We start from the raw sequence: 27,757 nt of genomic DNA, 5'->3' as shown, positions 1-27,757 counted from the left end.
GGAATAACTGTTATTCATTACTGGATTACCAGCATATGTATATATGTATACGTACATATGAGATGTCTTATGTTACACATTATGTTATATATATTATGTATTTACATGTACATATATACATACATATACATACATGAAGAGATAGAATGAGTTTTTTAAAGGGTGTGATACCCTTAAAATTTTCCAACAGCTAGTTGACTCTAGCATAATAAACTCATATATACATACATATATTTATATATACATATATATATCCTGTGACCTTTTTATGATTTTATTCAAAGAAAATAATCCAAGATAGTAAAAGATTTATGTAAAAGAATATAGTAGCATTAGGAAAAAAACCCAACCTGGAAACAATAAAATAGTTAATGTTTTGAAAAAGAATGGCTAAATAATTAAAAGAAGTCAATATAAAAATAATTCAATATTCTGAGAGAATGGCTAAATGAATTATAGCATTTATTTAATATTAATATCTAATGGCATATGATACAGTCATTAAAAATAAAATCTATTTAATGGCATAGAAAAATACTCTAACAGTATATCAAGCAGAAAGAAAAGGTTACAAAATTATATATAGTATTGTTTCAAATTTGGGGGAAAAAATAAAAGAACACACATATACATAGGAAAAAAGGATGAGAACATATACTAGTATGGATGGTGTCAGTTATATCTGGGTGATGGTATCTTTGTTTCTTTTGTATTTTTCTGTTTTCCAAATCTTTTACAATGAAATATTTTATATTTAGTGGAAAATGTTTTTAAAAACCAGGCATGCATGGTCAGTTAACCAGAGATGCAAACAATCCAAATAATGTATTTGAATAGTATAAAAGCTGGATATAATTTGTTACTCCCACTTCTTAGGAAAAATATAAACAGCAAATACCTGTATCTCCTTTTTCAAACCATTGACTGCAATTTGATTGCTTCTGTGGGGTTAACAATCTAAAATACAATAAATAAATTTTATATTATTTGCTGATTTATTAATTTCAGAAATTAAAACATTTTTCCTATTTTAAAAGTTACCTGAAATGCATCATATTTTGTGAATTTTTAATAGCCACAGAATTTGAGCATTTTGAATGGTTATTCAGAGTAGAGTCATTAAGTACCTGAACAAAAGAAATTAAGTATTAGAACTAGCTACACAGACAACAAAAATTTTTTGCTTTCCATGGCTACTTGAAGGTTCTCCAAGAACATTGTCATTCTCCACCTCATCATCATTAGCAATATGAACAACAACTACAAACATTAACTGAAACCACTACATACAAAATATTAAGTCAAATACTGGAAAAGTTTAAGACTCTTAAGGAATTTGGTATTTTAGACAAGTATAACAACTATGCTTCGTAGTATTCCTACATTTAAGATAAACTTAAAAATTTTTATCCCATATTTATTACTAATCAAGTCAATCTTACCATTTTCTCAAATGATCTGTCTAGTCTCTATAACCTCTTAAATTGAACATAAAAAAGCAAAATAGCAAGTTAAAAGATTAAAACCTGAGATTTTGTTTTTTATATATGTATGAAAAAGGTAGTATTTCATTTTTAACTTTAAAATTTATTTAATATTAATATCTAAGCCACTGCTTTACTAATGTTTGTATTGTCTGTTTCAAGTCATTCATTCTCCGTGAGTCACTCATTTTGAAGAGTTCCTGATTTTTCTTATTTGACTCAACATAAAAATATCTTTATTTTAATAGGAAAATGTATCCCATTTATTTTTGTTATAACAGCCATTGGTCTTAATTCTGTAATCTTATTATGATTTTAGATAAGAAAAGACCTTGCGCCTTAAAGAACATCTGTCCCTTAAAGAATAAGTGTTGTTAATTTCAATGTATGTTTTAAACAATATACATTTTGTATGGGTTCCCTGGTAAAAGTATTTGTACAAGTTAAGTTGTTGTTTACAATAGATGCCAAGAACTAAAATTGCTGAACATTTGCATTTTTATTTTTAATAAGTACTATGAACCAGTCCTCCAAAGTAATTACACCAAATTACATTCCCACTATTGCTGACTTTAATAGATATTATCAAGTGTTGTAGTGTATGCAAATCTGATAGGGGAAACCAGATATCTCATTGGTTCAATATGCATTTCCCTATACCCCTGAGCTCAAGCACCTTGTTATGTTTTGTGACACTTTTTCTGTAAACTGTTTTATCTTTTGCCTATTTTTTGCCTAAAAATTAATTTGTATTATGTGTTTATATATTATACATTCTGTATACCAATCTCCTATCCATTCTGTCATTCTCTTTAACTTTGTTGGTGTCTTTTGTCACACAGAATTTTTTTATTTTGATGTAGTCCATTGATCAATTTGTCTTTTCTTATACCACGCTGTTATAATCATTGCATTTTGATAATGTTTTAAAATGTTCTGGGATGGGGTGCCTGGGTGGCTCAGTCAGTTAAGTGGCTGACTCTTGATTTCAGCTTATAATCTCAGGGTTGTGAGATTGAGCCCCACATTGGGCTCTGCGCTGGGCATGGGGCCTGCTTAAGATACTTTCTCTCCCTCTCCCTTTAACCCTCCCTCCTGCCCCCCCTGCTCGCTCACTCTCTCTCCCACCCTAAAAAAAAAAAAAAAAAAACATGTTCTGGGATGATGAAAATGTTCTGGAATTAAGACAGTGGTGATGGTTACACTACCTTTAGAATATACTAAAAACCACTGAAATGTACATTTTAAAATGAATTTTATGATAAACATTTTGATATCTAAGAGTATGAGTTTCCCTTACATTGTTTTAAAACTTTTCATACTCTAAGTATGCAAATCTTTAGTTAAAATTATTTTAAATCTTTAGTTAAAATTATTTAGTAATCTGTTGATGTAATGTCAATATGCTTGATAGACTTTTCTAATGCTAACTATCATTGTAATTCTTGGGAAAGCCAAGTTTAGTCATAACATATTTTTTTAATGTTACAGTGCCCAATTAGGTTTGCTAATAATTTATTTGGATTTCTACATGTATGTTCATTCTTGAGACTAATGTATAATTTTTTCTTTCACTATCTTTGTCCTTGCTACCTAATGAATTAGCCATGCATAATTTGCTGGCTAGTTTCCAACTTCTGTATTCTAGAATTGCTTAATAATAAATAATAATAAAGAGACTGCCTCAACTAGCAATTTTGCCTCCCAGGGAACATCTGACAATGTCTGGAGACATTTTCTATTGTCTTTTCTTTGAGGGGAGGTGCTATTGGCCCCTAGAAGATCACAAGATAACCCTACAAAAAAGGATTATCTGGTCTACAATGTCAATAGTGTCACAGTTTAGAAACTCTAATTTAGTCCTCAAAGGTTTGGTAGAATTCACCCGAAAAACTGATTCTGGTGTGTTTTTGAAAGGGGTGTGTGTGTGTGTGTGTGTGTGTGTGTGTGTGTGTGTGTGTGTATGACAGAGGGAGAAGGGACGCAAGTAATGGAGGAAAGAGGAAAACAGAGATTTGCTTACATTTCAGTTTCACTTACATTTCCATTTCTTCTAGTTTATTGATCTATTCACGTCTTTCTTTTTCAGTCTATATAACAATTTATATTGTCCTAGAAAATTAATGCCCTCACCTAATTTTCAAATTTATTGATATAAAGTCTTGCATAGTATTCTCTTAGGACCTTGAAAACATTTCTTCCCTATGTACAATGATATGCACTTTTCCCCCTTATTATTCTTTTCTTTTGAGAGGTGGGGGCTTTTTTTTGTACTTGCTGAAACTTTATTTTATTGATATTTAAAAGTTACTAACTTTTGGCTATACTGATTAACCTAACTTTCTAATTTCATTAATTTCTGCTTTTCTCTTTATTAATTCCTACTTTCTTTGGATTATTTTCCTGTTTTGAGTTGCACTTTTTTCATACTTTGAACTTTTCATACTTAGAGTTCAGCTAATTTTAATCTTTATTTTCTAATATACTTGTTTTCAAATACAAATTTCTGAGGACCAATTTTGCTACATTCCACAGGTTTTGGTTTATAGTATTCTTCTAAATAGTTTTTAAATTTTATTTTGATTTGTTCTATAACCCCCAAAAAATTTGAAAGTGTGTGAATTTCTTTTTCCTCTGCTAAATACTTTTTTGAGAGGAGGGCTTTGTTTGTTGAACTTTTTTTATATAGTGGTAAATAAAGAGATTAACTTTTTAGAACTGGTTGAGATACCCTTTTAGTTGTAGTAAATGGCCAATTTTTATTTTATTTTAAAATAAAAATTTTAAATAAATAAATAAAATTAAAGATTTTATTTACTTGACAGAGAGACACAGCAAGAGAAGGAACACAAGCACGGAGAGTGGGAGAGGGAGAAGCAGGCTTCCCGCTGAGCAGGGAGCCCAATGCGGGGCTCTATTCCAGGACCCTGGGATCATGACCTGAGCTGAAGGCAGACGCTTAACGACTGAGCCACCCAGGCACCCCAGTAAATGGCCAATTTTAGTGAATACTGCAAATATCAGGAAAAGAAATCATAGATGAGCCTGAGAAATGACACAGTAGAAATGATGCTATCAGCCCTGATAAGTGAACCTGACTGAGCCTCTTTGAATTTCATGGGCAGGTAAGAGAAAAATAAATATTTATCTTGTTTAAGATGCTGTTATTTCATTCATTTGGTTTTGTATTGTTACACATGTAGCCAAACTCAACCCCTAAACTCAAGATAGTACTTTTTTTGAGAGAACTATTCTTTTTAAACTGTGGATTCAATCCTTTCTTGGAATTCTATCAATTTTTACTTTATATATGGTGCATCATGGTTCTTAGGACTTAGTGAGTTATTCTTTTTTAAAAAATATGAAATATATTTATCCCTATTAATGCTTTTTGTCTTAAACTCTATTTTATATGGCATTGTTACATCTGCTTTTTGTTTGCATTTGTATATATTTCCCATTTCCTTCTACCTTCACCCTTCATTTGTCAAATTGTTTCAGCTCTTCGTTTTAAAAGTATATGGCTAGACTACTCTGGAAAACAGTATGAGGTTCCTCAAAAAGTTAAAAATAGAACTACCCTACAATCCAATAATTGCACTACTAGGTATTACTCAAAGAATACAAAAGTATGAATTCGAGGGCGCCTGGGTGGCTCAGTTGGTTAAGTGACTGCCCTTGGCTCTGGTCATGATTCCAGGGTCCTGGGATCGAGTCCCACATGGGGCTCCCACTGCTCTGCGGGGAGCCTGCTTCTCCCTCTGCCTCTGCCTGCCACTCTCCCTGCTTGTGCTCTCTCTCTCTCTGTCAAATAAATAAATAAAATCTTTAAAAAAAAATACTAATTCGAAGGGATATATGCACCTCTCTGTTTACAGCAGCATTATCAACAATAGCCAAATGGAAAGAGCCCAAATGTCCATCGACTAATGAATGGATAAAGGAGATAGATATTCATACACACATACACATACACACACACATAGAGTATTACTCAGCTGTAAAAAAGAATGAAATCTTGCTATTTGCAATGATGTGGATGGAGCTAGAGATTATTATGCTAAGTGAAATAGAGAAAGACAAATACCATATGATTTCACTCATATGTGGAATTTAAGAAACAAAACAGATGAATATTGGGGGGAAAAAGAGAGGCAAATGATAAAACAGACTCTTTATAAACTATAGAGGACAAACTGAGGGTTGCTGGAGGGAAGGTGGGCAGGGGGGAATGGGTTAAATGGGTGATAGGTATTAAGGAGGGCACTTATTGTGATGAGCACTGGGTGTTGTATGTAAGTGATGAATCACTAAATCCTACACCTGAAAGAAACTAATATTACACTGTATGTTAACTGGAATTTTAAAATTTGGAAGAGGGAAAAATAGTATACGGCTATATTTGTATATACATTACACAGAAGCACCTCTGTCACATATTTGATTACAGATATGTTTGGAACTATTTATGGCATTTTATTTATTTTCTATTTATAATGTGTTCTAGCTATTTTATCCACCCTTCTATTCCTGCCTTCTGTAGGACTGATTAAGTTTTCTTTGTTTCATCTTTATTCTACTATTTTAAAACTTACACACTGCATTTTATGTTGGTTACCCTCACATGTTTAATATACACACATGAATTCACATTTTTCCAACAATATATAAGTAAATCAGTATTCATTTATTCCTCTACCTCCATCCCCAAACAAAAAAAAGAACTTGGGTAAACTTTTGTTTCCCTCATTTATCTTCCCACCTTCAACCCATATTGATCTCATCTGAAATTTTAGTACTAGATTTTAAAATTTTTGTAATTAATACATATTTAGAATTAGTAAGTTTCACTAATTACTTTGGTTACCACTACACCTCTGTCAGTATGTATTAATTATGAATTAATGAAAGACAATCATATTTTTCATTGAGAATTTCCCTATGGACTATTTTCAGGAAGAATGGGGGAAGATGGAGATGTGCCACACCAGAAGCTAGCTTTCTGGGGGGTATGTTCCTTGTTTTTCATGAGCATCATGAACCCCCTGGAGTACCATCTATCTCTCTAACCCAAGCTCCCATACTTACTACTTCCACCTGGAGACAGTCATCCCATTGCTGATGACTGCCCAAAGGCAGAGGGGATATGAGATGAACTGATATTAACTAACTAACTTCCACTGAAGTAACCCAACCAATTACCCTATTCATTATCCTCACACCTATACCTTCTGCAAGAGTATTCTATGCAAGTCATGGGCCACAATTTCCCTCTTCAATCCAATCCTATTTTCCTCCTTCAGAAATATGTTTTTGGTCTCCTGGATACAGGGCTTGGTATTTTTTTTTTTTTAAGAGAGAGTGAGTGTGGTGCATGCAAGCATTGGGGAAGGGCAGAGGGAGAGGGAGAGAATCTTTTTAAAATTTTTTTTATTTTATTTTTTATTTTATTTTATTACGTTAGCCACCATACATCATTAGTTTTTGATGTGGTGATCCATGATCCATTGTTTTCATATAACACCCAGTGCTCCATGCAGTACGTGCCCTCCTTAATACCCATCACCGGGCTAATCTTTCCCCCCCTCCCCCCTCTAAAACCCTGTTTGTTTCTCAGAGTCCAGAGTCTCTCATGGTTCATCTCTCCCTCCGATTCCCCCCCTTCATTTTTCCCTTAATGCCCTCCATGCTATTCCTTATGTTCCACAAATAAGTGAAACCAGATGATAATTGACTTTCTCTGCTTGACTTACTGCACTTAGCATAATCTCCTCCAGTCCCATCCATGTTGATGTAAAAGTTGGGTATTCATCCTTTCTGATGATTGAGTAATATTCCAGTGTATATATGGACCACATCTTCCTTATCCATTCATCTGTTGAAGGGCATCTCGGCTCTTTCCACAGTTTGGCTATTGTGGACATTGCTGCTATGAACATTGGGGTGCATATGGCCCTTCTTTTCACTACATCTGTGTCTTTGGGGTAAATACCCAGGAGTGCAATTGCTGGGTCATAGGATAGCTCTATTTTTAATTTTTTGAGGCACCTCCACACTGTTTTCCAAAGTGGCTGTACCAACTTGCATTCCCACCAACAGTGTAAGAGGGTTCCCCTTTCTGCACAACCTCTCCAACATTTGTTGTTTGTTTCCTTGTCCATTTTTGCCATTCTAACTGGTGTAAGGTGGTATCTCAATGTGGTTTTGATTTGAATTTCCCTGATGGCTAATGATGATGAACATTTTTTCATGTTCTGTTAGCCATTTGTATGTCTTCTTCAGAGAAGTGTCTTTTCATGTCTCCTGCCCATTTTTTGACTTGATTATTTGTTTTTTGGGTGCTGAGTTTGAGAAGTTCTTTATAGATCTTGGATACCAGCCCTTTATCTGTAGTGTCATTTGCAAATATCTTCTCCCAATCTGTGGGTTGCCTCTTTGTTTTGTTGACTGTTTCCTTTGCCGTGCAGAAGCTTTTTATCTTGATGAAGTCCCAAAAGTTCTTTTTGCTTTTGTTTCACTAGCTTTTGGAGATGTATCTTGAAAGGAGTTGCTGTGGCCAATGTAAAAGAAGTTACTGCCTATGTTCTCCTCTAGGATTTTGATGGATTCTTGTCTCACAGTAGGTCTTTCATCTATTTTATCTTTGTGTATGGTGGTAGAGAATGATCAAGTTTCATTCTTCTGCATGTGGCTGTTCAATTTTCCCAGCACCATTTATTGAAGAGACTGTCTTTTCTCCATTGCATATTTTTTCCTGCTTTGTCAAAGATTATTTGACCACAGAGTTGAGTGTCCATATCTGGGCTCTCTATTCTGGTCCATTGGTCTATATGTCTGTTTTTGTGCCAGTACCATGCTGTCTTGGTGATCACAGCTTTGTAATATAGCTTGAAATCGGGCAACATGATGCCCCCAGCTTTTTCTTTTTCAACATTTCCTTGGCGATTCAGGGTCTTTTCTGATTCCATACAAATTTTAAGATTGTTCCAGCACTTTGAAAAATGTCATTGGAATTTTGATCGGGATGGCATTGAAGGTATGGATTGCTCTGGGTAGCATAGACATTTTAACAATGTTTATTCTTCCGATCCATGAGCATGGAATGTTTTTCCATCTTTTTGTGTCTTCTTCAATTTCTTTCATGAGTGTTCTGTAGTTCCTAGAGTATAGATGCTTTACCTCTTTGGTTAGGTTTATTCCAAGGTATCTTATGGTTTTTGGTGTTATTATAAATGGAATCATTTCTCTAATTTCTCTTTCTACAGTTGCATTGTTAGTGTATAAGAAAACAACTGATTTCTGTGCATTGATTTTGTATCCTGCCACATTACTGAACTTCTGTATGAGTTCCAGTAACTTGGGGGTGGAGTCTTTTGGGCTTTCCACATAAAGTATCATGTCATCTGCGAAAAGAGAGTTTGACTTCTTCTTTGCCAATTTGAATACCTTTTATTTCTTTTTGTTGTCTGATTGCTGTTGCTAGGACTTCTAGTACTATGTTGAACAATAGTGGTGAGAGTGGGCATCCTTGACGTGTTCCTGATCTTAAGGGAAAGGCTCTCAGCTTTTCCCCATTGAGGTTGATATTCACTGTGGGTTTTACACAGATGGATTTTATGAACTTGAGGGATGTTCCCTCTATCCCTATACTCTGAAGAGTTTTAATCAGGAAAGGATGCTGTATTTTGTCAAATGCTTTTTCTGCATCAATTGAGAGGACCATATGGTTCTTCTCTCTTCTCTTATTAATGTGTTCTATACATTGATTGATTTGTGAATGTTGAACCACCCTTGCATCCCGGGGATAAATCCCACTTGGTCGTGGTGGATGATCCTTTTAATGTATTGTTGGATCCTATTAGCTAGGATTTTGTTGAGGATTTTGGGATCCATATTCATCAGGGATATCGATCTGAAATTCTCCTTTTTGATGGGGTCTTTGCCTGATTTGGGGATTAAGGTAATGCTGGCCTCATAGAATGAGTCTGGAAGCTTTCCTTGTGTTTCTATTTTTTGAAACAGCTTCAGGAGAATAGGTATTATTTCTTCTTTGAATGTTTGGTAGAATTCCCCAGGGAATCCATCAGGCCCTGGACTCTTGTTTTTTGGGAGGTTTTTGATCACTGCTTCAATCTCGTTACTGGTTAGTGGCCTATTCAGGTTGTCAGTTTCTTCCTGTTTCAGTCTTGGCAGCTTACAGTTTTCCAGGAAGGCATCCATTTTATCCAGATTGCTCAGTTTATTGGCATATAGTTGTTGATAATAATTTCTAATAATTGTTTCTATTTCCTTGGTGTTAGTCATGATCTCTCCCCTTCCATTCATAATTTTATTAATTTGGGTCCTTTCTCTTTTCTTTTGGATAAGTCTGGCCAGTGGTTTATCAATCTTATTAATTCTTTCAAAGAACCAGCTTCTAGTTTCGTTGATCTGATCTACTGTGTTTCTGGTTTCTAATTCATTGATCTCTGCTCTAATCTTAATTATTTCTCTTCTAATGTGTGGGTTAGGCATCGTTTGTTGCTTTTTCTCTAGTTCTTTAAGGTGTAGAGTTAGTTGGTGAATTCGGGATTTTTCTATTTTTTGAGTGAGGCTTGGTTGGCTATGTGTTTCCCCCTTAGGACCGCCTTTGCAGTATCCCATAGGTTTTGGACCGATGTGTTTTCATTCTCATTGGTTTCCATGAATTGTTTAAGTTCTTTGATTTCCTGGTTGACCTAAACATTCTTGAGCAGAGTGGTTTTTAGCTTCCAAGCGTTTGAATTTTGCCAAATTTTTTCTTGTGGTTGAATTCCAGTTTTAAAGCATTGTGGTCTGAGAATATGCAGGGAATAATCTCAATCTTTTGGTATCGGTTGAGACCTGATTTGTCACCCAGTATGTGGTCTATTCTGGAGAAAGTTCCATGTGTACTCGAGAAGAATGAGTATTCTGTTGTTTTAGAGTGGAATGTTCTGTATGTATCTATGAGGTCCATCTGGTCCAGTGTGTCATTCAAAGCTCTTGTTTCTTTGTTGATTTTCTGCTTAGATGATATGTCTATTGCTGAGAGTGGAGTATTGAGGTCTCTTACAATTAACGTATTGTTATCAATATGACTCTTTATTTTGGTTAACAGTTGGCTTATGTAGATGGCTGCTCCCATGTTGGAGGCATAGAGATTTACAATTGTTAGATCTTCTTGTTGATAGACCCTTTAAGAATGATAGAGTGTCCTTCTGTGTCTCTAACTACTGTTTTTAGTTTAAAATCTAATATGTCTGATATAAGAATTGCTATCCCAGCTTTCTTTTGAGGTCCGCTGTCATGGAAGATGGAGCTCCATCCCTTCACTTTCAGTCTGGATGTATCTTTAGGTTCAAAATGAGTCTCTTATGGACAGCATACGGATGGGTCCTCTTTTTATCCAATCTGCAACCCTGTGCCATTTTATGGGAGCATTTAGACCATTCACATTGAAAGTGATTATTGAAAGATATGAATTGTCATCATGTTGCCTGTGAAGACCTTGTTTTTATAGATTGTCCCTGTAAATTTCTGTTGTATATCACTTTTGGGGTCTTTCTCCTTTTATAGAACCCCCCCTTAATATTTCTTACAGGGCCAGCTTAGTGGTCACATATTCTTTCAGTTTCTGCCAGTCCTGGAAGCTCTGCATCTCTCCATCCATTCTAAATGATAGTCTTGCCAGATAAAGTATTCTTGGCTACATGTTCTTCTCGTTTAGTACCCTGAATATGTCTTGCCAGGCCTTTCTGGCTTGCCAAGTCTCTGTGGATAGGTCTGACGTTATTCTGATGTTCCTCCCTCTGTACATAAGGAATCTCTTCCCCATAACTGCCCTTAAGATGGTTTCCTTGGTTCTAAGATTTGCAAGTTTTACTATTACATGCCAGGGTGTTGGCCCGTTTTCCTTGATTTTGGGAAGGGTCCTCTCTGCCTCTAGGACACGAATGTTTGTTTCATTCCCCAGATTAGGTAAATTCTCAGCTATGATTTGCTCAAATATAACTTCTAGTCCTCTCTCTCCAACCCCTCCAGGATTCCAGTAATTCTGACATTGGAATGCTTCATGGTGTCGCTTATTTCTCTGATTCTATTTTCATGGATTTGGAGTTATTTTTCCCTGGCCTCCTCTTTTTTCTTTTTATCCATTAAATTGTCTTCCAGGTCACTAATTCATTCTTCTGCCTCACTTACCCTAGCTGTTAGATTATCTAGATTAGATTGGATCTCATTGATAGCATTTTTAAGTTCTGCCAATTCAGCTTTCATTTCTGCCCTTAGAGACTCTATGTTGCCATTAATTGACTTCTCCATTCTAGCTATTGTCTTCACAATTGCTAGCCTGAATTCCATCTCCGACATCTTGGTTATATCTGCATCCATTTGTAAATCTGCAGCATAAGTCATAATCTCTAAGTCTTTCCTATTTTGGGGGTTGCTCCTCCTAGTCATTCTGTTGATGGGTGTTTGAGGTAATGTATATAGAGTCCAAATTATTGACCACAACCCAAGCAAAATGCACCTGTTTTCTAGGGACCTTAGGGTTGCTGGTCTTTTGTTTTCCCAGCCTGTCTTCTGGGGGAGGGCCCTGCCGCGCTGTTACTCAGGCAACCCTGTTTGGGCAGAGCTGCCCTGCCCCCCTTTAGTGGGGGATGGGCTCAGTGGGAACCAATTTTTTGGGGCTTTTGTTCTCTGGCAGCTTTCCCTGCTGGCTTTCCACGTCTCTTCTGAGAGAGCAAAAGAGACCATTTCCAACCCTCTGCCTCAGAGCAGAGAGATCGCAGTCTGTTCTTCAGTGAGCTCTCCGGGCCACAGTCTCTGTTTCTGTCCGTGCTGCTATAAACTGCAGCGGCCTGGGTTGTGCACCCCTCCACAGTGCTCCCAGTCCTGCCTCCAGGTCAGGGCACGTTTCAGAGCACTTTTGTGCTTCTAGAACCGCCAGCCGCCCCCAGTTCTCAGGCCTGGCCCTGCCGCTCCGGTTTCCATCTAAGTCCTTTCCCTGCCACTACTGGTCTGTGAGTCTGTGCCCCGTCCCCAACGCGGGAGGCTATCGCTCACCGGCGGCGTAGGATCCCCACGGCCAGGCTCCCTCCCACTGCTGTTTATCCTCTGGTATCTGCCCGCAGAATCACAGCTCCCGCTTTGTACCTCAAAACCAACCACCTGCGATCTTCTGTTTGTAGAGATCCAGATCTATCTTCTTACATCTCAGGCTGAATTTGTGGGTGCTCAGAGTAGTCTGGTAGGTATCCAGCTCAATTCCGGGGACCAGTTGGAATAGAGTCCCCTACTCCTCTGCCATCTTTTCTCAAATCCTCTCTACCCCAAGAGAAAGACTCTTAAGCATTTAGTCCAAGCAAATATTTAATTTATACTATTAAAAAACAAATGCCTACCTGCATGTTGTTTTCCTTCTGTCTAAAGTCAATATTGGCAAGCTTTGCCTGCTTCACGGAACTTTCTTCTTTTTTATCTAGGTTATTAAATTGTACAACTTCAAATGAATTCTAGAGATAGAATCAAATATTATGCCCAACATTCAACCTAACCTTGTAATTTAAAAAATTAAGTTACATGAATATTTAAATTAAAATATAGAAATATGAAATTTCTACATAACTCTTAATTCCTCACTATATAACAGTTATTACAATAAGCATGAATGTAAAATGAAAACCAGCTTACAAAATTACACCTTTATAATAAGGAACCAAAGAAGACTGGGAGAAAAAGAACAGCTAATAGGGTTAAACTAATACAATGTAGTTAATCTAATTGGCAGAACCATTGAATGAAACATGATCTTAGTGACTAAGTCACAAATATTAACACAAGTCTGCTACCCACTTTAATTATACATATTGATAACACTTCTCAAATGAAAAATGTATTATTCATCCTCCTCTGACAGCTGTGCAACCAGACCAGAACACTTCTTATAATATCTTCTGAGTGATTTCTCTCTCAAAGAAAAAAATAGGTATAGAAGAGGCATATCTTGCTTGCTCTCAGAAAGTAGTACTTTCCTGAGTCTACTGGTCTCTAGTATTGTCTGTTCTTGCTTACCCCAAATGATGATAAAATTGCTTCTATTTCTTCTATGTGTTTGCAGAGAAAACTAAGTTTTTAAATGATTAACAGATACTGTACCTATAACTCTTGGTTCTGAAGAATGCATCTTCATTAGTCTGTCTAATTTCTGAGATTCATGTGGAAGAAATAATTGACTGTCTTGAGGGGTTTTATTCAATGTAAGTGCAGGTTGTTCTTTTTCAAAAAGTCTAAAGAGTGAATTACATTAAATATTTAGTAAGCAAAAAAATAATGTATAAAGCTAGAAGAGATATTTATTGACTATATAGTTTAAACTCATTTTGCATACAGTAAAACTGAGTTCCAGAAATTTAACAGATCTGCCCAACATTATTAAATTACTTACTGACATCACAGCTAAAACACACTTTTCCTGAGTAAGTCTAGTACCCTTCTCAGTATACCACACTCTCATTTTTAAAACATAATCATTTTAAAAGAATTTATAAACATGTCAAAAACATTTAAATCAAAACTTTATCCACAAATAGCATGCTGTAGATTTCAGAGTACTTCAAACTTTAAAAACAATTATTCAGAAACAAATCAGCTAGTATGAACCCAGAAATCACTAAAGCAGTATTATAATCATAAATATGTCTTTTTTTTTAATATGTCTTTTAAGTTTTTTACCGGAAGAAAACAAACTCATTGAATTTTTCCTAAATTAAAAAAATAATTTTAGTTATTGATGGTTAAATAATTTAAATAATGGTGTCATTTATAACTATCAAAATAGACATTGAGGAAAAATGACTAACAGTTACATAAGTTCCTCTCAATACAGAGGATTTTTACAGTATTAAAAAGTTGTCAATGAAGTGAAATTCTAATCAATTTCTTCACAGAATTAAAGACAAATTATTATGGTTGTGAGAAATAGGCGGGGGGGGGGGGGGAATCAAGGAAATAATAGATCCAAGGAAATGGAATCTGAGAAATTAACTTGGGAGAGGAATGTGTTGAAAAATTAGGACAAGAGCAATGGAGCCTAATGAGACAAATTTAAGAAGAATTTAAAAGGGTACAGGCAGAAAGAGAAAAAGTAGAAATTTTATCAGAAACAGCAACAGTGATACACCTATTTTTCTGTTACAGAACAGACAAAATCAATCTTTTTTTTTAATGCCTCCACCACTGATGTCTCTTTTATCACCATTAGGATGAAAGACAAGGCCACAGATTCAGCAGCATTTTGACTCATCTTCACTCTCTGTGGCAACATAAGAACTGGTCAAGCTGGTGACAGGGGTGATAAAAAGGTAAATACAATGCTGTTCCCGCAACTGTTCCTCTGTTTTACTCCTATTGGTGATCCATCATTGAAAACTGGATGAAACGTACAATGACGGGCTATAAAACAGCAAATGTGCTACTGCTATCTTATTTCTCTCTACACGTTATCCTTGGCCTTACTAAATAACAAGCATATTTGGAAGTTAATCTATAATATTTAAGGGTAAAATCAATATTTTTCAAGAAATAAGTAGAAAAATAGCCTGCATAAATGTATATAGATATACATATGAATATATGAATATTGGTGGCTTGGGATAGAATATAGAATATAGTGGGGAGCCTGGGTGGATCAGTCATTAAGCGTCTGCCTTCAGCTCAGGTCGTGATCCCAGGGTCCTGGGATCAAGCCCCACATCGGGCTCCTTGCTCCGCAGGAAGCTTGCTTCTCCCTCTCCCACTCCCCCTGCTTGTGTTCCTGCTCTTGCTATCTCTCTATCAAATAAATAAATAAAATATTTTTAAAAAAAGAATATAGAATATAGAACCAAATGCTTAGATGCAGAATAACTATTCACATAAAATCCCATTTTAAAGTTCACCTAGGGGTGCCTGGGTGGCTTGGTCAGTTGACCATCTAACTCTTGATCTTGGCTCAGGTCATGATCTCAGGATCACGAGATCAAGTGATGGGTTCAGCTCCATGCTCAGTGTGTAGTCTGCTTGAGATTCTCTCCTTCTCCCTGTGTCCCTCCCCCCCCACTCGTGCGTGCTCTCTCTCTAAATAAAATCTTTATAAAAAATAGTTTACCTATACCTTTCTTTCAAATCCTTTATCTTTTCTATATTTTTATTTTTTTCTTCCAGAGTTTCTGCAAGATTCTTAGTTTCATGGAGTCTTGCAATATGCTAAAAAGAAAAATGACAAAGCAAAACAAAATAATTATCTGTGAAGCATTAAAGAACATATGCTTCATCTTAACTAATGAATATGATTTTTTCTACATAATTACAGGATTTATGTTTTTGTGGCATCAGCTATCTTTTAGTGAAAGTTGCTAAAACAGGGTCAAAATTAACAATAAATCATACTCCTTTAACTTTTCCTTACAACTCCATTAGCAAACCTAGATTCAATGAACTTCCATCTTCTTTTTTAAAAAGGTCAGAAGCAAAATAGATATCAATTCCCTATATATAGACATAGTTACCATATATTTTAAAGGAAGTAGCATCTACATTATTAAAATGATTTTATTGTTATTTGGAACCTTATGCCTAAGAATGGTTAATATATCTTCTTTAACACCTTTCAAAAAATTCAGAAAATTAGCTGTTCAATTTTTTTCTCAGAATTTGGAAATAACTTTGATGGGTTCTCAGTCAATGAAAGCCATTTCAGTAGAGGACAGTAACAATGTATTCAAGAAAATATCATGCACCATCAATCCTAAAGGCTAAACTAGTTCTAGCCTAGTTCTATACAGATTATAGCCATAAATTTTCAAGATTAAATTCTTTAAACAATTTACTGTCTTGTTCTCTTTTTTGACAACACTGTTGTAGCCTTTAAGTTCCTGTTATTAAGCTGTATCTTGTACTTTATTCATCTTTTTTCAGCTGCCAAAGAAAAACTATTCCCTAAAACTCATAACTAAATATGCTCAGTACCTAAAACACATATTGGCTCCAAAGGTAATCTGAGGTAAATAAATTTTCATAAGTCTTTCTCCATATTTAGGCTCTTTAGAAATAGCTCTTCTAAGACTGTCAGTTAACATAGCATTATACTTATACATTAGTACATATATTAGAAACATATTACAAAATATATACCTGGTTTAAATAATTAATTTCTATTTCCACTTCATCTACTTCTTCCTTCAATTCAGATGAACTTTTGGAATAATTGCTGGCATGTTTAAGAATATCTTGTGTTTTACATCTCACATTAGCCCTTTTATGTTAAGGAACTATGTTATGCAAGTAAATTTTATATTTGTAATATATGTACCATATCAGAAATAGTTAATATTATGTAACTTTATATATGTTCCATATAAACAATAAGCAATATTAATAACAGTATCTGAAAAGAGGTAAAACTAACATAAATATTTGGCAAACTGACAAAGATAATTTATTGCTTACCTATGTTATATATTGAGCTTAAAAATTTTTCATCCAAAATGTTAGAATTTTTCCTTTTACTTAAATATTTCATATAGTTTTTTGCTTTTGTTTTTTTACCCAAGTTCATCATGTCATTTGGCATGACTAATAATGCATAATCAATTCAGGTCGAAATTTAACTTCTTGTGTTTCCATTGTTTATTTATGCCAAAGTCGACTTTAAAAATCCAACCAGGGTGCCTGGGTGGCTCAATCAGCTAGGTGTCTGAATCTTGATTTTGGTTCAGGTTGTGGTCTCAGGGCCATGGGATCAAGCCCACAGCAGGGCTCTGCGCTCAGCAGAGCGTCTGCTTGGGACTCTCTCTCTCCCTCTGAACCTCACCCCCAAGAATAAATAAATAAATAAATCTTTTAAAAATATTAATTAATTAATTAAAATCCACCCAATTTCCCTTTTCTTGCTCTGTAAGTTTCATTGGTGCAGCCTGCAGGACTCAGAAGACAGCTAGATCTTCCATCTGGGCTTTCTGCTTGAACTAGATTTATACCCAATTTCAAAGATTTTTTTTAAGATTTTATTTATTTGACAGAGAGAGAAAGACAGTGAGAGAGGAAACACAAGCAGGGGGAGAGGGAGAAGCAGGCTCCCCGCTGAGCAGGGAGCCCGACACGAGGCTCGATCCAAGGACCCTGGGATCATGACCTGAGCCAAAAGCAGACGCTTAATGACTGAGCCACCCAGGCACCCATATAACCAATTTCAAGTACAGAATTTCTCAGCTGTTAACAGACATCCTGCATAGTTATTAATTACTACAATTTCCTAAGTTACTCTACAAACCATTTAGAACTTAAAAATTAATAGTAGTAGTGAACAAGAACTCCAGAGAAAATCTGTCTACTTAAGACAGAATATTTCCTACTCTGCCTTAAAATATATATGCTAGAACATAAAATTTCAGATGAACATTGTTTATGATGCTATACTGTTTAAAATAAGTATCAATTAAAATTTTGATATAGACATTTAAATCCTAATCTTCAATTTTCCCTACCTCCATCACCTCTTCTTGTTTCTCACATAATCTTATATTTCATCCCTTCCTACATCAAACTTCCTAAATTTCTGCTATACCTCATGCATCAACCAACCTCTGCCTCTTCCCACTGAGAAGTTACAACACAGATAGGCAGGAAATAAACAACTAAAAACAGAATAAGCTAAAACCTAAACATGAAGAGAGCAAGCAGCAAAAGGGTTAAAAGGATGATTTAGGATGAAGCAGAATGAAGCCAGGTAGAATGCAGGGATAAAGAAGACTTAGTATAAACAGTGGAGTTATAATCTGATAGGAAAGCATACGATGGATTGTAGAGGTTGGAAGAGGATTAAAGTTCTAAGTTCATCATCAGGGAAGATCTCCTGGACAAAAAGATGAGACTTAGACCAATTAAGAATTACTTAATCATCTAATACAATGCCACTGTATTAGAATTGTTTACATGTCTGTCTCCCCTACTAAACTGTGAGCTTCTTGCAAAAAGCTCTGTAACTTGAGGATTGCCTGGCACAAGGTAGGTACCCAATGAATTTCTATAGATGAGTAGATAATTGTGACTCACCTCCTCACCACCTCCCATCCTGATTTAAGTGGAACTCTTTCTTTGGTAAGACAGAGCAAGATGACTTTTTGATTGGTTTGGTTGCTAAGATACACCACTTAAAGTCAACACATATACCACTTTCTTCTCATTAAAACTGCTTGTTCTCATCACATGCACACATATGAAAACTAATCCCAAATGACCTTTTTTTATTTTTTTATTTTTTAAATTTTATTTTATTATGTTAGTCACCATACAATACATCATTAGTTTTTGATGTGGTGATCCACGATTCATTGTTTTCGTATAACACCCAGTGCTCCATGCAGTACGTGCCCTCCTTAATACCCATACCAGGCTAACCCAAACCCCCCCACCCCCTCCCCTCTAGAACCCTCAGTTTGTTTCTCAGAGTCCATAGTCTCTCATGGTTCATCTCTCCCTCTGATTTGCCCCCCTTCATTTTTCCCTTCCTTCAGGCTGCAATCTCTCTGCTCTGAGGCAGAGGGTTGGAAACGGTCTCTTCTGCATCACCAAATGACCTTTAAAGTAACCTCTAAGTTTTTTTAATTAAACAAACAAAAAAAACCCAAATCAATTTGCTTCTTACCAGGGAATCATAATAACAAAATACAGAAATAATACTTATATAATAAAAATTCTAGGTAGAAATATTTTGTGGATACATATGTAATGTCCATTTAGCAAGTGATGGAAAAGGAGCAGGCACTGAAAAACAAAATCATATTTTAGTTTGATTCATTATTCCTTTCATTACAAATAGATACCATTATTTAAACAACATATAACAAAAACATTAATACCTAGAAATTCCATGAAGATAGATTCATTCATTTTTAGTTGTTCAGTACATGCCAACACTCTATTTTGAATTTCTTCGTGTTCTCTTTTCTTCTCATAATATTCATGTGAAAGGGATGTTTCTGAGTATTTTAACTGATATTGCTTCAAAACATCTTTATACTGACATATATAACCATGGTACATTTTTCTGTTAAAATCAAAAGAAATGATGTCAATATAACAAGAACATATCTAAAAACTTTCTAAGTGTCACCTGTTAAAGTCTAATAAGTTAAGCATAAAAGGTAAGTCAAATGCCAACTTATCCCCGTTTCCTTCAATACTCTCTGCCTTTCAAATTTTCCTTTACTCCATCACACTTTTCAACTGTCTCCTTTCTCTTCACTACCTGTTATTCATTCCTTAATCCTCTTCAATTTAACTTTTACTCCCACCATTCCAAAGAAACTTGCCCTTCCCCCCACACCAAAAAAAAAAAAAAGAAATGAAACTGCCCTTCCCAAGGTCACCAATGATCTAATTGTCTAATTCAGTGATCTCTTTTTATTTCTCATCCTAATTGATACTGCAGAACCTAGGGGTTTTTTTTTAAGTTTTTATTTAGATTCCAGTTAGTTAACATACAGTGTGATACTAGTTTCAGGTGTACAATATAGTGATTTCATTCATCACCCAGTGCTCCTCACAACAAGTGGACTCCTTAATCCTCATCACCTATTTAACCCATACCCCTACCTATCTCCCTTCTGGAAGCCAACAGTTTGTTCTCTATAGTTAAGAGTCTGTTTCTTGGTTTGCCTCCCTCACTCTTTTTTCCCCCTTTGTTCATTTGTTTCTTAAATTCCACACATAAGTGAAGTCATATGGTATTTGTCTTTCTCTGATTTTCTTCGCTTAGCATAATACTCTCTAGCTCCATCCATGTCATTGCAAATGGCAAGATTTCCTTTTTATGGCTGAGTAATATTCCATTGTATATAGGTACCACATCTTCTTTATCCATTCATCAGTTGATGGATACTTGGGCTGTTTCCATAATTTGGCTATTGTAGAAAAGCTGCTATAAACATTGGGGTGCATGTATCCCTTTGAATTAGTATTTTTGTATTCTGTGAGTAAATACCTAGTAGTTCAATTGCTGGATCATAGGGGAGTTCTATTTTTAACTTTCTGAGGAACCTCCATACTGTTTTCCAGAGTAGCCGCACCAGCTTACATTTCTACCAACAATGCAGGAGGGTTCCCCTTTCTCCACATCCTTGCCAACACCTGCTGTTTGTGTTGTTGATATTTGGGACTTCATCAAAATAAAAAGATAAAAAGCTTCTGCACAATGAAGAAAACGACAAAACTAAAAGGCAACCTACAGAATGGAAGAAGATTATTTGCAAATGACATATCTGATAAAGGGTTAGTATCCAAAATATATAAAGAACTTATAAAACTCAACACCCAAAAATGAATAATCTGATTAAAAATGGGCAGAACACATGAACAGACATTTTTCCAAAGAAGATATACAGATGACCACCAGATACATGAAAAGATGCTCAACATCACTCATCATCAGGGAAACACAAATCAAAACTACAATGAGAACCTGGTTCTTCCAATGACTTCCTGATCCTTATCCTCCCTGAGGCTTTCAGCTTCTACTCTCCCCAGTTCATCTACCCCTATAACTATGCTTTTTAAATTTTCAACTCTCTAACCTGACATTTTGATAAGAAGTCATGTTTTATGTGTTAGAACTCTGGGTTCACAATCATTCTTATATACTCCATAACTGTATTTTATGAAGAAAATTTCAGCACTGTTTGGAGGAGCTCCTCCAGTCCAACTCACCTAGAGGTAGATGGTCACCTATTTGGGCCAAGTCTTTAGTGGACAGTTGATTCTTGCAAAAGGATATTAACTCTTCCTTCTCATTTGATTTTTGTTAACCTATGGGCCAAATTTAACCTGCCACCTGTTTTTGTATGGCCCGTGAGCTAAGAATAATTTTTGCACTTTAAAATTATTGAAAAATCAAAATAATATCTCATAACATTAAAATTATATGAAATTCAAGCTATAATATCCATAAATAAAGTTTTATTAGACCACAGTCATTCATTTACATGGTGTCTAAAGTTGTTCTTGCATTACAACAGCAGGGTTGAGTATCAGCAGAGACTGTATAACCCACAAAGCCTAAAATATTTACTATCTGGCCCTTAATAAAAAAAAAAAAGTCTGGGGAGCCTGGGTGGCTCAGTTGGTTAAGCGACTGCCTTCGGCTCAGGTCATGATCCTGGAGTCCCAGGATCGAGTCCCACACTGGGCTCCCTGCTCAGCGGGGAGTCTGCTTCTCCCTTTGACCCTCTTCCCTCTCGTGTTGTCTCTCACTCTCTCTCTCTCAAATAAATAAATAAAATCTTTAAAAAAACAAAAAAAAAAGTCTGGGGCGCCTGGGTGGCTCAGTCGTTAAGCGTCTGCCTTCAGCTCAGGTCATGGTCCCAGGGTCCTGGGATCGAGCCCCACACATCGGGCTCCCTGCTCCACAGGAAGTCTGCTTCTCCCTTTCCCACTCCCCGTTTGTGTTCCTTCTCTCGTTGTGTCTCTGTCATATAAATAAATAAAATCTTTCTTTTTAAAGATTTTATTTATTCATTTGAGAGAGAGAAAGAGAGAGAGCACATGAGAGGGGGGAGGGTCAGAGGAAGAAGCAGACTCCCTGCTGAGCAGGGAGCCCGATGTGGGACTCGATCCTGGGACTCCAGGATCATGACCTGAGCCGAAGGCAGTCACTTAACTAACTGAGCCACCCAGGCGCCCCTAAATAAATAAAATCTTTAAAAAAAAAGTCTGCAGCAATGAAAATGTTCAATCCAGGTTCATTATAGGAAATATATTTTTAGATCCTCTTTTTACCCAATTCTTATCAAATACTTAGTTTCAAGAAATAATATTCATTGAAAATTTTCTAAAAATATATAGTCCTTATGTTCCTCAGAATCCTGTAAATTTTCTAAATCAAGACATACTATATGGGGAAATTTATTTAAAGATACTATAATGATTATCTCATCTTAACAGATGAGAAAACAAGAACAGTTTTCATAAATGTTTTTATACTGAGAAAAAAACTAAGGATAACAGTATTGTACTGGTCAGCAGATCTGAATCTTCTGAATGTTTTAATTTAATATACTAAACTCTGTCCCTTTTTGCAAAATAAAGCAGTTGAGCCCAAAACGAACTCTTATTCCTCTAAATGCACATTTGCTAATTAATCTCTCCCTTCTTGGGGAAATGGTCCAGGGAAGAGGGAAATACCTATTAGAAAACTAAGTCTGAGTCATCATTTTCAGATGAAATTAGCATACCACATTTACCCTTTTCATGTTATATATTCATGCCCACTCTTCTTATATACTCCACAGAGGGAATTTAGCAGAGACCAGCTTAGCCTATCTCATCTGTTGCCAACAATACTAGTCTTCATGAATGTCTAGAATGGAAGATTAGGAGAAACAAGAAGCTGGTACCTCTATTTCCTTTAGTACCCATGATACCAGCAAATGGAGTCTTTTCTTTTATACATATCTGGTATTGAGTCAATTCAATCAACCTATGTGGTTGGTTTAAGAAAGACCTATTTTCACTTTAATATCTTTAGCTACCTAAGAAGTCATCCACAACAAACACTATTAGAGAGGTACATATTTAAAATGCTTTGTTTTAGCCCCTCATAGAAGCATTTTAATAATGTTTTATAGCCATGGCTTGCAATGAAAGATGTTTTAAGGAGAAGTAATATATATATTGTGTTTATTTTGGGGAGGCCACTGACGATAACTGACTACCACACTGCATAATTCCCCTTTTATGGGAACTCAGGGGAGAAATTTCTCTCAAATCTCATTACCAGGAAAAACCTCTGTTTATCCTAAACAAGAGAACTGGGCTCCTCGCTCCTTCCTTCCTTCCTCCCTTCCTCCCCTCCCTCCCCTCCCTCCTTTCTTCCTTTATTTCTTTTTTTTCAGAGAGGACAGAGGAAAATAGTCTGAATTGGGTTATGAGGTAGGGTACCTCACCTCGCCTCAGCCATTGAACTCACTTTGCTGGCTCTGAGTCTGTTCCAAGCTCTGGCTAAGGAGGCCATCTGCCAGAACACTCCCCAAGAGTGGGGTCCATGGCATCTCCTGCCCAGACTGCTCTCATGCAAAGTCCTGTTCTCTGGGAACTCACCTCCCCAAAACTCAGGGAGGACCCTGTTAGGGCCGCTTTTGAACAACTGAACTGGTTTTGAATACTCTGAATCTCAAACTGATCACATTTCCACAATGACTTGACTACTACCAGTAATTCCAAAGCCTAATGTGTACCTATATTTAACAGACCACGTAATAAGAATTTCTATCCTAATCAAAGGCTTCATCTTCCTACATTATCCTTACATCCCTATAGCCTTGATTTTTATATTTAGTTTTCTTTTAACACTATGGTATTATACAAATTATTTCAAACCCTTTTTAGATTGAAGCAAGGTCTAAAAATGACAAAGTAACAGTCTCTTTCACCAATTCCACCCTCTGCCGATTCCTTGGATGGCAGTGTACTCTAGCTTTCTCTTCTTTTTGCTCTATATATTTCCCTGGGCAATCTTATCTATTTCCATGATTTCAAATGCCAGTGAAGTCCAAATCTATTACTTTAGTCCCTACCTTCTCCTCTTAAGACCCATCTTTACATATAAAGGGTATCGCAATCTAGATTTTGTATGTGTGTTTTTAATTAAAATATAAAAATTGGCATGATGTCAGCAAGATGACAGAATAAAATATCTCTCATGTGTACCATCCCATCAAAAATAATAATTTAGCATCCATCCATGGACAAAAGTGTATTTGTGGGAGCTTTGGGATCCAGGTAGAAAACTGTGAAATCCTGGTGTAGTCCAAGACTGAGGAGAGTCATTTTGAGAAGGCAGGCTCACATCCTGGTGGCTAACTCACTAACTGGTCCTGGCTATAGACCTGTAAATAGTTCAGTACCCCCTGAGAACTCAGCTACAACCCCATTTGGCTTTGGGTCTGTTGCTAGCACCATACACCAAAGGACCCAGAAAGAGTCATGCCCACCTGTTTGTCCGATAAAAGATACACATACCCTGGGCCAGCTATGGACCCTGAAGTGACCCTGAACCAGCTCCAGTCCCTATGTCTGCAGTATAGGAGCCCCTGGAGGTTAGACTGCCAAACTCATTCAGATTACAGATTCTGAAAGGGCCTCTAACTGGGCTCCAGCCCATCCCAGCCACAGTCACCAAAAGAGTCCTGCTCATACAGGGACCCAACAGGAGATACTCCTGTCTGTGTCCCTGAAGATCCTGAAAGGGCCTTGTCCTTGGTTCCAACCCCCTCACAGCCATAGTTTGTCAGTACTGCCCTCAGTGGGAGTTCCCAGTGGGAGACACTCCTATCCACACCCTAGTAGATTCTAAAGAGCCATATACATGGTTCTAGGTCTCTCACAGCCAAAAGCCATCAGCAAACCTGCCAGCCCTGGAACCCAAAAATAGGTACTCCTTTATGTACCCCTAGAGATCCTAAAAGGGCCCTATACTTGGCTCCAGTCCCTCCAGCTACAGTCAGGGAATACTCCAGCCCACCCAGGGAACTGGTGGAAGACATGCTTATCTGTACCTTCAGAGCCAGGAATACAGACCTCAAGATTGTAGAACCTGATTGTGGAACCTGAAACATCTCAGAGGCTCAGTTCCAGCCCCTCCTGGCCACAGTCTAGGGCCAGTCCTGACCACCCACAGATCCATCCTGTGACTAGGCAGGAGCTCTACCAAGTTCCTAAGTGGGAGCCACACCCATCAACACACTTGGTAATAGGCCTGCTGACTGAGGACCAACTGTGGAATGAACCTGAAGCAGACCTTTGTCCCAGCGTTACCTAACTGAATGAAGTACAGGAAGCATTCTCAAGCACCCAGGAACCAGAAGGATCATACCTGCCTGAGCCCCTCATAACAAGCACACCAACCACAGATCCCAATGTAGACAAAGTGACAGCCTCAAAACCAACCCTAACCCAGCATGACTGCAATTCTAGAGGTAATCCCATCAGTCTAAGAAACCAACAGGAGAAGGTCTTTACCTGCCAAAACCAATCTGTAAAGACTAAAAGAGATGTCTGTTCATTCAAGAGCAAAGACACTAATGCAAGGCTACACAGATCACAAAGAACCAGGCAAATATGAAACCAGCAAAGGAAAGTAATAAAACTTTAGTAACTAACCCCAAAGGAATAGAGATCTACTATTTGCCTTCCAAAGAACTGAAATAATCATTTTCAAGAAACTCAATAAATTGCAAGAGAACACAGACAACTAAATGAAATCAAGAAAACAATGCATAAACAAAATGAGAAGTTTAATAAAGAAATAAAAACCATAAAAAAAGAACCAAACAAACATCCTAGGGGCACCTGGTTGGCTCAGTCAGTTAAGCATCTGCCTTCAGCTCAGGTCATGCTCCCAGGGTTCTCAGATCGAACCCCACACATCAGGCTCCCTGCTCTGAGGAGAGCCTACTTCTCCCTTTCCCTCTGCCTGCCGCTCTGCCTGCTTGTGCTATCTCGCTGCCAAATGAATGAATAAAATCTTTAAAAAAAAAAGTAACATTAAAAAATAGATACAGCTACATTAACTTGTTAATGGATACACAGTATAAAAGATGTAAAGTGGGGCACCTGGCTGGCTCAGTTAGTGAAGTGTCTGATTCTGGATCTTGGGATCTTGGGATCATGAGTTTGAGCCCCATGTTGGGGGTAGAGATTACTTTAAAAAAATGTATTAAATAAATAAAGGGAACTTTAAAATAAATAAATAAAGCAAACACATATATAACTCCCACCCTTAAAAAAAAAAGATATAAAGTATGACATAAATAGCATAAAATCTGAGGAGGGAGATGTAAAAGTGTACAGTTTTTATATGCAATTGAAGATAAGTTGTATCAGCTTAAAATAGTGTTATATTTGTAAATGTTTTATGTTAACCTCCTGGTAACCACAGAGAAAAAAACCTATAGCAGATAGACAAAAGATAAAGAGGAAGGAATTAAAGTATACCACTATGAAAAACAAATCACAAAGGAAAACAATAAGAGAGGAAGACAGGAACAAATGAATTTTAAAACACTCAGAAAACATTTAATAAATGGCAATAGTAAGTCCTTATTTATCAATAATTACTTTAGGGGCACCTAGGTGGCTCAGCTGGTTGAGTGCCCAACTCTTGATTTCAGTTCAGGTCATGATCTCGGGGTTGTGGTATCAAGCCATACGTTGGGCTCCATGCTTGGCGTGGAGTCTGCCTAAGATTTTCTCCCTCTCCCTCTGCCTATCTACCCTCATGCTCACACTCTTATCTCTTTCTCTAAAATAAATAAATACATCTTCTAAAAAAAATAATTACTTTAAACATAAATAGACTAAATTCAAAAGATACAGAGATGAATGGATTTAAAAAACAGGATCCAACAATATGCCACCTACAAGAAACTCACTTTAGTTTTAAGGACACACAAAGGCTGAAAGTGAAGAAATGGAAAAAGATATTTCATGCAAATGATAACCAAAAGAGAGAAAAAGTGGTTATACTTATGCCAGACAAAATAGACATTCAGTCAAAATCAGTCAGAAAAGACAAAGAAAAGTCTCTATACAATGATAAAAAGGTCAACTCACCAAGAAGATATAATTGCAAATATATGCACAACACAACACTAAGCCACCTAAAGCAAATATTAACATAACCGAAGGGAGAAAGAGCAATACTGGTAGAGGACTTGAATACCTCACTTTCAACACTGGAAAGATTATCCAGACAGAAATTAATAAGGAAACAGCATACCTGAATAACACTGTAGACAAAACTGACCTAACAGCCTTATACAGAACATTCAATCTAAGATTCTATCTAACAACACAAGAACATACATCCCTCTTAAGTACACATGGAACATTCTCCAGTAGAGATCATATCTTGAGCCACAAAGCCACCTTAATAAACTTAATAAGACTGAAATTATATCAAGGGTCTTTTTCTGGCTACAATGATATAGAACTAGAAATCAACAGCAGGAAGAAAATAAAAAATTCACAAATATGTGGAAATTAATCAACACACTCCTGAACAACACTGGGTCAAAGAAGAAATCAAAAGTATCTTGAATGCCTCAGTCACTAAGCATCTGCCTTCAGCTCAGGTCATGATCCCAGGCTCCTGGGATCAAGCCCCACATAGGGCTCCCTGCTCCACGGGAAGCCTGCTTCTCCCTCTCTCACTCCCCCTGCTTGTGTTCCCTCTCTCGCTG

At 36.6% G+C, this 27,757-nt stretch overlaps 1 protein-coding gene across 13 annotated transcripts in view; it reads right to left on the bottom strand.

Annotated features, from left to right (window-relative positions):
* C6H14orf39 (chromosome 6 C14orf39 homolog) overlaps positions 1 to 27,757 on the bottom strand; it is a 57,218-nt gene that overhangs the window by 18,038 nt on the left and 11,423 nt on the right. For 10 of the 13 annotated variants that reach the window (XM_027572612.1, XM_027572613.1, XM_027572619.1 and 7 more), the window contains 8 exons: positions 19,382 to 19,569; positions 19,244 to 19,286; positions 16,656 to 16,776; positions 15,631 to 15,728; positions 13,641 to 13,771; positions 12,887 to 12,963; positions 1,042 to 1,127; positions 899 to 957 (listed from right to left, as the gene is read on the bottom strand). In XM_027572612.1, coding sequence (XP_027428413.1) covers positions 899 to 957; positions 1,042 to 1,127; positions 12,887 to 12,963; positions 13,641 to 13,771; positions 15,631 to 15,728; positions 16,656 to 16,776; positions 19,244 to 19,286; positions 19,382 to 19,569 — 803 coding nt within the window. The remainder of the gene's footprint in view (positions 1 to 898; positions 958 to 1,041; positions 1,128 to 12,886; positions 12,964 to 13,640; positions 13,772 to 15,630; positions 15,729 to 16,655; positions 16,777 to 19,243; positions 19,287 to 19,381; positions 19,570 to 27,757) is intronic. The other 3 variants (XM_027572608.1, XM_027572611.1, XM_027572609.1) reach the window with 2 other exon arrangements.

Source organism: Zalophus californianus, chromosome 6, assembly GCF_009762305.2.
Source record: "Zalophus californianus isolate mZalCal1 chromosome 6, mZalCal1.pri.v2, whole genome shotgun sequence".
Classification (NCBI taxonomy): Eukaryota; Metazoa; Chordata; class Mammalia; order Carnivora; family Otariidae; genus Zalophus; species Zalophus californianus.
Note: the sequence above shows the minus strand (reverse complement) of the source record. Positions and strands in the feature narration are given on the sequence as shown.